This window comes from Humulus lupulus, chromosome 3 (genome assembly GCF_963169125.1).
Source record: "Humulus lupulus chromosome 3, drHumLupu1.1, whole genome shotgun sequence".
NCBI lineage: Eukaryota > Viridiplantae > Streptophyta > Magnoliopsida > Rosales > Cannabaceae > Humulus > Humulus lupulus.
In genome coordinates this window covers 97,084,919-97,095,443 of record NC_084795.1, presented here as the reverse complement: position 1 = coordinate 97,095,443, position 10,525 = coordinate 97,084,919, and the positions used below count along the sequence as shown (strand labels likewise).

The following is a 10,525-nucleotide window of genomic DNA, read 5'->3' as shown; positions in this document are numbered from 1 at the left end:
TAAGTGCAAGATAGAAATACCACCAAGTGTTCTTTAAGTAGATTCATCATTTCAATCATTTTGAGCTTCATATTACACTACAAGAAAAAATGCTTTTAATAACATCAAAAATGTGTTATCAAAACATACGATAACACTTTCTGATGTGTAAGACCGACTATGTTATCGTAGGTCAAGGTACTTTACATAAAACTTTATCAGTGTTATACAGATGTGTTATTGTACTGTCAATGATAACACAATTTCTGTGTTATTTTAATATATAGATAAGTGTTGAATTATGTTATTTATAGTTGATTATATAACACTTTTTTTATGTTATACTACACTTTAGTATAACACTTTTTTTGTGTTATACTACACTTTAGTATAACATTTTTTTTTGTATTATACTACACTTTAGTATAACACATTTTTTGTGTTATACTACACTTTAGTATAACACATGTGTTATATTAGCTTAGAGAAACATAATCTTTTTTTACTTGCACAAAACTAGGAAAACAAATATGAAAGTTGAAGCCAAATAAGGTAACATAAATAGATTTTTATTAATTACTCAAATGTAATTACAATATTTAGTCTATTAATCTAGGCTTAAGAAATCATATTACAACATGGTGGGTTGAATTAAACACTGAGCGCAAAACAGAGACAATATATGTCTTCTTTGTGAAATTCTTTTTTATGCCAAGCAATCCTTTGAGCTGTTGAAGGGCAATTGTAATGGCAGCTCCTCCCATGAACCCAACAATGGCAGCATGGGATAGAAACTCAATCAAGAACCCCAATCTGAAAAAGGATCCAACCATTTTAGAGAAATATATAAAACATATAGAGTGCAGTTTTTTTTTTTTAATTATCTTAAACCATAAGCATTGTTGTATAAAACTTATTCTTAACTTCATAAAGTTTCAAACTAAAATGAACAACTCAACTATGATTATCTTACCATTTCAATCTCTTTGCCAAGATGTTAACACCCATGGCCATTATAGCAGCACTATTAAGATTAGGAGATAATTTCCTGACCAAAGTGCAGATGATCTCAATAACCCTGGGCAAATGATAAGAGACAAGAGCATTAACGTGGCAAGAAACAAACATAACACAGTACACAGGAAAAGAACAGTATTTACCACACTCAATGCCCATTAAAGCAAAACACACAGCCTAGCAAGTATTCCTGCAGAAGCTTTTAGTTAATTAGTATTGTCAAAACATCATAAATCTAGATTAGTTTCAGTTAGATATCCCAGTTGCACAAGATTCTAAGTGTTCATCAGAAATCTAGATTAGTTTCAGTTAAATAGTATGTCATCTTCCTATAATATAGCATGAATAATTTAGCAGTAATCAATATCTCTGTAGTCTCTAGAAAGCTAGATTTTCAGTTAATATGATATATAGAAGACTTACAGTTAGACCAGGTTTAGTTTCTTTGGTGACTACACCGAGTCTCATATCCAAATTCTTTTCAAGACAAGATATTTCCAAATTCTACACAAGTTTTATGGAAAAGTATTAAAATAAGAACCTTAAGTGACAATTACTTCACTTTGTTGTAGTGATTATCTACACTTCATTGTTAAATTATGTAGTTTCTTAAAAAAAAAAATGCATATCTAGTATCACACACAGAAGCCAACATTTAATTCAAAACTCAACCTTAAATGTTACAGTATGTTACTAGAGTGCAACAGAGAGCTGTGATGAACCTGTACTGAAGCAATAATGCCTAGTTCATGAAACCGATCTGCAGTCCCAGGTGTAAGATGCTGGGCATGCTTAATCTGAAAATTAGCTCTAGTCATGCAAAAATAAGCATGGAAAGAAATATCAATATTAAAACTTTGCAATAAGAAACATATTTTCGTTGGCACATAATAGGTGGCAAACTATAAATCTTGCACATAATAGATTCAATTGCTATTGCAAAGGAAGAAAACATAGAAACAAATGACCAAAACTTCAGACAAGAGAACTGCGTGTACCATTAAACACCATTCTACATATAAAGAGCAGATTAATTGCTAAGGCAATTGCTGATACACAATTGATGAACCAGCTGTAACATACACAACACAAAGTTCGTACACACAAAGAAGAGCAACAACTAAAAGTAAAAGAATAACAACAGCTCTTGTAGATCAGTTTCAAGCAACTTTTTGATCACAAGTCACACTAAGATTCAATTCTATTATCTATAAAGTCAACATTTCGAATTGGAAAAAATAATAAAATGGTGTCTATAATTGTGCCAAAGAAGCAGAAAAATCATGTATTAACTTTAGTTTATCAAATGAGGTTGAGATCATCTTGTGTCTGATTTCTGCCTCTAATAAAGTTCTTCCATTATATTATAAATCAATGTTCATTGAAGCATAACACAACCAGAAAATCTTACGACAGTAAATTACAAATTATGAAATCTTTCAGCCTTTTGTTGTTGTTCCCATATGACAGTAAATTATGAAGCAATATAAAGGCCTTAATTACAAATTAGACTACTATTCCATTAGTAATGGGAATTCTCTTTGTATTTCAAACCCTTTCACCTTCAACTGAACAATAACATGCCCCAAAATATAACATAAAACATGTCACTTTTGCCAAAAGAAAAAAAAAAGTTCAGCTATTAAAGATGAGAATCCTAAAATCTAGATTAATATGAGGAAAGCATCAAAGGATTTCAACAAAAATTGGGTCACGGCTTGATTATCACAATTTCCAAGTCCAAGAGCTAAAACTAAGAAACAAGCAAAATAAAAGCCCAAAACTGGAGGTCAGCCAAAGCTGATTAAAAAAAGCTACAATAATAACTCAATTTACTCATATGTCTGCATTTTTGCATTTTTGCAAAAGAGAAGTTCAAAGTCAGCAAAATTACTAGTGGTATCAATCTGCATTTTTGCCAAACTTTACAATATTATTCACTAATCAACTGAAGTCAAACAAGGACATACCTTCAAGTCACTGAATGCATTGAACAAGATGCACATGGCAGTGACTCAAGGAACAACTCAAAGACTGCTTTTGTTACAACGAAAAAATACTTATAAAAACAGAAGACAAGGCATCATCAAGAGAGGACCATGCAATAAAGTTTATACAGCATGCTTTCAGATCAAAAAAAATACAAAGAAGAACACTTTTGAACTATCCCTAAGTAAGAAGCCCACAAGAACCAAACATAACAGAGCATATCAATTTCTGGGGTGGATGGTGTTGATACATATTGGTTTCAGTCACCAGGTTGTTCATCACATATGCAGCAAGATTCCATAACCTAGACAGCAAGATTTTCTTAATCTAACACTTGAGCATGCTGCTTTTGAATATTTTATATTATATACTGGACACATTCCACAATGTGTAGTTTAATATGCAAGGAACATTTATCAAAACAGAACAAGAGAACCATGTTATGCACACCCCTAATTATATTAATGCACACTAATCAAGTTATAAATATTTAAATAACTCCTTACTGCCACTGGTACAAAAACAATACCACCACAACAACCATAACTAGGAACACATATAAGATCAAACAGTCATCTATAATTAAGCACCACAACTAATTAACAACTCTGTCGAGACCAACAACTTAAAAAACTAGTTTGGTACAACTAACTTCTAGATTGAATTACTATTGGTTTGGATTAGAAGATCATATCCTACTTGCATAGAGTAAATAAAGAAGGTTCTAACTTCAAAGATTTGGAAGTATACTAACATAAAAGAGAGCATGCTATATCCAAAATGAGCAAAAGAAGAATTTAGTTTTTATGTTTTCTTCACAATCAATGGACCATTAAGCTAATCAAACAGAGTATAATCAAATATAAGCTAATCAAATATTGGTTTGGTCATGTAAAATCCTGCTATAGAACCAGTGAAGTTCTCTTATTTTCTGAAATTAGTGCTCATTATAAGGCAAGCATCTACAATCAAATATTAAAACTAAACACAATAAATGAGGAAAAATATGGTCTAATATATTACAAGCACTTTCAACTTGCAAGCATCTTAAATCTAGTTAAAGAAAATTAAAAAATTAATTGTCCTTAAAGAAAACTATGGTCTACAATACTCACTGTTCTACCAAGAATAAATGCAGCTGTAGCACCAATTGTTGCACCAATAGAATCAGCAACAAACCCCAAAGGCAACCCAAATAGATAACCTCCACCAAGCTGTAAGAGAAATAAAATAGCACAAATAAAGCATTGATAAAAATAAAAAAAAATTAATACTAACAGATACACTTTCACACTTAAACCAAATAAGTTGACTAGACAGACTTTATTCATTCAGAGTTCTATTTTTTAGGAGGGGGGAGGATCACTGAACAAACAATTACATACTTTATTAAACAGACTTTAAAGGTCCAAAATAATGTCATTGTTTTAGCTCTGCAATAAGAATTAGTGACTTTAACTTACTGTAAATATTGACTTGTTCTACTTCACAATACCAAAATCCATGGAGTCACATCACTAATACCACTTCTCCTAGTTAACTAGAATGAACTATAGAGATATTAAAACCGAGCACAAGTCTTTATTATAAAACCACAAATAAAGAACAAACAAATAAATAAAAAAGGCAAAAAAAATTATAATAATAAGTAAAAGAAACATACATGATTCTAGCACATTTTACTTGTAAACATTCAAAAAGAAGAAGACATTGTCAGGAAAATATCATAATTCAATAAAATGGCATGAAACCACCATTGTGATAGAAATAATGGCCACCCAAAGAACAGTCATGAAACAAACATAAAACACATTGATTGGAAATTCCAAATCAATCATAATTCAGCAAGAAATCTTACAAAACCAAAGAAGAAACTATGAAAGTCATTAATCAACAAAACTAGAAAAAAATAGTTGTAATAAATGACAAATCACCAAGCTCTGCAATAAGAATTGGTGACTTTAACTTACTATAAAGTGGCCAAAATGCATAATGTGTACCAGTAGGCTTGCAAGTTTTGAAAGTGTGTATGTATATGTATAGATAATTTTTATAAGATATGAAAGTTCCTGAAGTAAATTGACAGGGAAATTTACACATAATCACACCAAGCCAAAACACTTTTATCTTAACTATTTTAACAGACTTCAAATGTAACATTAAAAAAAAAACAGCAAGTGCATCAAATGAGGTCTGGACTTAACAGAGCAGCAATGTGTTAAAGAAAATACAAGTCATTCAGGAATTCAAGAAAATACATAAAGAGTCAGCATGAAAACTGATACAAATATACTTTCTACAACAAAAAAAATAATTCTGTTGCCTATGTAATCATATAAATTCTTTGTGATGGCACCAACCTTTGATGATGGCATAGAAGAAGAGAGTTTTTCAAGAAGCAAGGGAATGACATATGGCTCAAGAAGAGGTGTTGATGAGAAATCTACCTACAGAACAAAAAAATAGTACAATTTGGTTATTTGTATAAATGTGCTCTTACAACCCTTGTAATTTATGGCAAGTATAAAAGTGCTCCTCCCAGCTTGTCTCAAGGCTCAAATCATAAAAAAATAAAAATTATGATAAATTTGGTTCAAGCACCAAAGAGAAATTACTCAATTGATTAAAAACACTCATAAGTCATCTTCACCAGAAATACCTATGCATCTTGTAACAGTTTTCTACTTCTATTAAATTTCTTATTGTGCTCACCAATTCCAATATAAATACATATATATACACATATATACTTTATCCTCCCTAAGGCAGTACCCATATGCTAAACTAAGGAATAATATTGCAATAGGAATCCAGATAGAGAAAACCACTAATTGGAAACATGAAAGGGGGAAATCACAGCAAGAACAAATTAGAATAACTTAATAAAGATAATCTGGTCATGCAAAAAGATTCCATAGAACTATACGTGTAAATATTAAGGAATGATTTATAATTCAAGCAGATGAGAGAATACCCAAAAAAAAAGGAAAGATAATTTTCCATTTTATGTGATAGACTAGACCATGAAATTTACAAGTCCTTCTCTCCATCAACAACTTCACAGATTCCATATAGAAGGAGTTCATCTTTAATAACGCGAAAAAAAATTAAGATAGAAAATGGGAAAAAAAAATAACGAAAAAAGGATGAATATGTTAAGAGAAAAAGAATTATAAGGGAATTCTTTGTTCTAGTGACATCTATTTGACCAGAGTTATAAAGAGAAAAAGAACACAAAGAATAAACTCTAAAATCATTATGTTGAAGGAATGTAAGCATCTAGCTGAAATATGAAATGAATGAAAACAACTTGTAATATTACAACTTTAAACTATTGGTATAAACAATGACATTCAAATTACAAATCAGTTGAGAACAAGTGATAAAATAGAAAATAGAACAATAAAAATCTAGCAACTAATTTGAGAGTGAGTTTGGAAAGAATACCAAGGAAGCAACCTCATTGGGATAGCATTCTAAGACGCATTCCAAAAGCTGAAAACAAAGCTGCAACAAAACTAAGTAGACTAGCCAAAACAGAGGACAAATACAATTTTAAATTAGTAGGGCTTATAGAAAAAGTTTTATTGTTATATTAGCACTGCCTTTAAGACTTCCATTGAATGAGATGTTACTTACACTGCCATTTATCATAACATGAAGTTTCTGCAAGATAAATGGAAAAAAAAAACAAGACAAAAGAAGAAAAAGATTATAGGAAGAAAAATGCTCAAATCAGTGAAGAAACAGTACACATGAAAGAACAGTATTTACCACACTCAACTCTCAAATTGCCCACTCACAGCAGTTTCTTGAGCATGAAATGAGCTGCCAATGCCCATTAAAGCAAAACACACAGCCTAGCAGGTATTGCTGCAGAAGCTTTTAGTCCAAATCCTTTCCACCTTTTCTATACTGCATATTCAATTTTACAAGACATGTTACTATTTATAGTGAATCAGAAATTATAAACATTGATAACAAACAAAAAATGAGTAGAAATAATATTTATAAGGTAAGCTAAAAAATGTACCTATTATTCCATCTTCCACTAAAAAAAGCAATTAACTTTCAGCCTCATTACCTACTAATTTAGGATTTAGTGAAAGAAAACAATACAAGTTCCTGAACCTACAGGTACAACATCATTCTAAATACTATTCCCTGGTGTCTAAATAGCTAGCAAATAGAGTGGAAATTTAATTAACCATTGAAGGAATGGACCTTTGTAGATCAGCCAAAGAAAACAATACAAGTTCCTTGTGAACAAAGTCGCTGTATTTAATGAGCTTTTCCTTTTGGTCCATATGAGAAATAGGTAACGTTGAGTGAGAGGAGGAGAGGGTTTGGGGATTTGGCGAGATAAATAAAGAGACTGTGGATCATACAACACGAATGGATGAATTATAATTTACACACTACTTAGTAACCTAAATGTTAAAGAGTTCATCTTGGTTACTTCAATTGGTAAATTTCTCAGATTTTCTAGATCAAGTATCATAAATGTAGGTCAATTTTGGAAACAAAACTAACATAAACGCTAAAATCAACAACTGAGCTGAGCAAAAGTACCATGAACTCACCTCAATGCACGAAGCCTCATCCGAGCCTCCAATCGATGATGACCCTCCCAAGAATTTGGCATCCGCTGCTCGAATCCAACGTGAATGGTCCGAAGTCCCGACTTGGCGAGGATTGAATCGGTCTCATTGCTAGCTCCACCAGTCTCCACCACGATCCAAACGAGCAGGACAAAGATTAGACAAAAATAGAAGATGGCAGATAAAGACAACAAACCTGCATGCCAGCTGAAAATTGGTGACACATCTCATTTAAGATCTGAAAAAATCCAAGAAAAATAAAAAAAAACTTCCAAGCTTCAGATGTCAAATTGCATACATACACAAGTAGAAAATAAAATTAAGAGACAATCCCTAACTTTTCCTTTGCAACCATTCATAGTAAACATGAGTAATAACTTATAGACCATCTCTCTAGGCTCTGCAAAATGAGCAATACAGTATGACATAATTCTTTAGTGTCATTATTGATAATATTACCTCTGGGGGATGGACATATTTATCATAACTATTTGAAAGAATCCATTGATGGTTTCCAGTAAATGCAGCTCGCCCAACTATTCTGAAACCTCAAAAATATTTTATTAAATAAATATCAGAAGGCATACACTTCATTACAAATTACAAGGTAGTCACATTAAATAGTTAAAAAGCATAATGAAAGATGGAAAATGCATACCCTTCACCCACTATATTGACCTGATTACTAATCATCATTTTGTTAATAAGTGTCGAGACTTGATCTCCCACTTGGCTTCCAAGCTGAGAAGGGAAAGTTTCAGATGACATCAATAGTCTTTCCCACTCTCCAAAAGGTAGCTCAGTACTCCCAGCTCCACAAATGCTTGCAGGCAGAGAAGAATTTGAGGATTCATAGTGATATTCTTCCCATATTAGCAGCCTGTCAACAAGTAAAATTCTTCATCCTTAGGGCATATTAAAAGTTAAAGAAACAGTCCAATACCAAGAAGCATTAAACAATATTATATATTGATTTCCAAGTACCTAAAGTAGTCTCTTTTTCCCAGTAATTTGAGCATAAAAAATAGTTAAAATTGCATTTTTCAAAAGCCTGAACAAAGACAAAAGGAATTAATTTTTCCATCAAATTAACTGCTAGTGGAAAATATTAAAATTTTCTCGCCCTTGAAACAACAAAGTAAATCTGAATAGAATCAAGCATCGCAGACCGAAATCTGAACCAATAGATTTAGAGATATTTAATGAGTCAGGCACAAAGTGGTTAGTGAACCTATAATGAACATGCTTTTTTCACTGGGAATCTAGAAGGCAAAACAGAACAAAGCAAGACATAACATTCCAAAAATAGGAAACAACAAAAAGTCTTGAGCACCTCTTTTAGCAGATACCCCATGTCTAACGAAGATTTCGGAGCTCAAATACTAGCTATCTAGTGTAACAAAAACGACGAAACCCACACACGAAAAAAGGAGAGAGAGACAAAGTGAATAAGAAAATAAGCAAGTAATAGCTCACTACCAGAGACCTTACATTTCTCGGAAATTGTGTTTCTCAGCAATTAACTTCCCTACCACCAGCCTCCACCACGATCCACCACGATCGTACGGCACCACCATCAGCGACCGAAACGACAGAGCAAGGCAAAGGGACCACCACCACCACCGAGCCCAGAAGCAGACTGAAACGGCACAGGATAAAGATTATTAGTAGAGGACTAGAATTTTGGGATTTTGGTGAGAGGTAGGGAGAGCTGGGAGTTTGAGGCTGTGGGGAAATTTCTGGGAAATTTGGAGAATTTCCTCTTGGAAAGTTTGGAAATTTTTTTAGAGAGGTCTCGGAGGTTCGGGAAAATTTGGGGTTTGGGTAGGAGATTTCTGCTAGGTTTAGATAGATGTGAGGGAGACAGAGAGTTAAGAGAGAGAATGAGATATGTAGATTTAGAAAATGAGAATAGCAAGTAAAATAATACAATTTGGCACAAATATTTCATTTGCCGCCAATTAATGACTTTGTGCGCCAATTTTTTATGTCCATCCAAGTTTTATGGGCTTAGGATAACACTTTTTTAAAAGAGTTATTCTTAAATGTTGTGGAAAGGGTTATTTGGTGTAGTGTTATGTTGCTCTTCTTCTAACTTGGAGATCTTACTATTACACATATTAACAACAGTTAGCTTTGACCTTGTTACGCCTCTTCCGTGTCCGATTAAACGACCAGATTTTGGGTTACCAAACAATTTTGTCAAGGCATCCTCATCAGCATTGTCTATAGTTCCAAATTTTGGGTCTTCAAGGAGAATCTCATTCAATGAACCCTGCATATAAATTAGTATAACTAATGTATGCATTATGGAAAATAAGTAAAAATTCACAAAAATTAAATGACTAATACTCACAAAAATATCAGATGCCGTTGGGTTTACAGGTTCACCATTCCTCTCTGAAAAGCATCTATTCTAGATATTTAACATCCTCATTTTTTTTCTTCTACGCAATACATCAATAGAGATTATAAAATAGAGACTACAATAATGGAAGCAAAAATATAAACAGTATAAAACTTAATTATTACCATATCATCAATTGTTTGAGCATATCCTCTTTGACTTAAAGTGTGTGGAACAACTTTCTTTCTTCTCTCTTGATATTTGGCCCTTATATCCTATTTAATAAATAAGTAAAAGAGGCATAACTATATTTAATTTAACAACAACAGAGATAAAAGAGGTAGCAACATCACTTCTTACATCATATTTCTTACCAAATGTTCTTCACTAATTTTTTTGGCAACAAATGCTCTCCATTCTACATAACTTTTTATGCAATCCGGCTTTAAGGCTAGTCGTTCACTCTCATTTTTTGCATTGATAATATCCTTTACAAGTCTAGATTTCCCAGCTCTCCATAGTTCTGTCATCATTTCAAAGCACATCTTTTTTTGCCAATCATCATGTAAGTCATATTGTGCCTACAATAGAA

General features: G+C 32.4%; 1 protein-coding gene across 14 annotated transcripts; it reads right to left on the bottom strand.

Moving 5' to 3' along the window:
* Positions 1-532: 532 nt before the first annotated feature.
* LOC133823003 (uncharacterized) lies at positions 533-9,496 on the bottom strand. Of its 14 annotated transcripts, XM_062255549.1 has the most exons (14): positions 9,078-9,496; positions 8,245-8,466; positions 8,046-8,127; positions 7,569-7,824; positions 6,770-6,900; positions 6,625-6,651; positions 6,433-6,512; positions 5,346-5,432; positions 4,101-4,199; positions 1,719-1,793; positions 1,420-1,500; positions 1,140-1,186; positions 953-1,057; positions 533-792 (listed from the first exon to the last, which is right to left on the bottom strand). In XM_062255549.1, the coding sequence occupies exons 5-12, from the start codon at positions 6,825-6,827 to the stop codon at positions 1,145-1,147; spliced, it is 549 nt and encodes a 182-aa protein (XP_062111533.1). In that variant the 5' UTR covers positions 6,828-6,900; positions 7,569-7,824; positions 8,046-8,127; positions 8,245-8,466; positions 9,078-9,496; the 3' UTR covers positions 533-792; positions 953-1,057; positions 1,140-1,144. The 14 variants fall into 14 exon arrangements, with proteins under 14 accessions (XP_062111533.1, XP_062111530.1, XP_062111535.1 ...); XM_062255546.1 differs by having other exon boundaries at positions 1,140-1,500; XM_062255551.1 differs by lacking the exon at positions 1,420-1,500.
* Between the last annotated feature and the right edge of the window lie 1,029 nt (positions 9,497-10,525).

Excerpts from the sequence above, each read along its gene's own strand:
- LOC133823003 (XM_062255545.1), bottom strand. The coding sequence starts at position 6,827 with ATGGGCATTGGCAGCTCATTTCATGCTCAAGAAACTGCTGTGAGTGGG. Across the intron at positions 4,200-5,345 it reads CTTCTATGCCATCATCAAAG|CTTGGTGGAGGTTATCTATT; the intron begins GTTGGTGCCATC and ends TTTCTCTTACAG. Across the intron at positions 1,501-1,718 it reads GCATTATTGCTTCAGTACAG|AATTTGGAAATATCTTGTCT; the intron begins GTTCATCACAGC and ends AAACTTGTGTAG.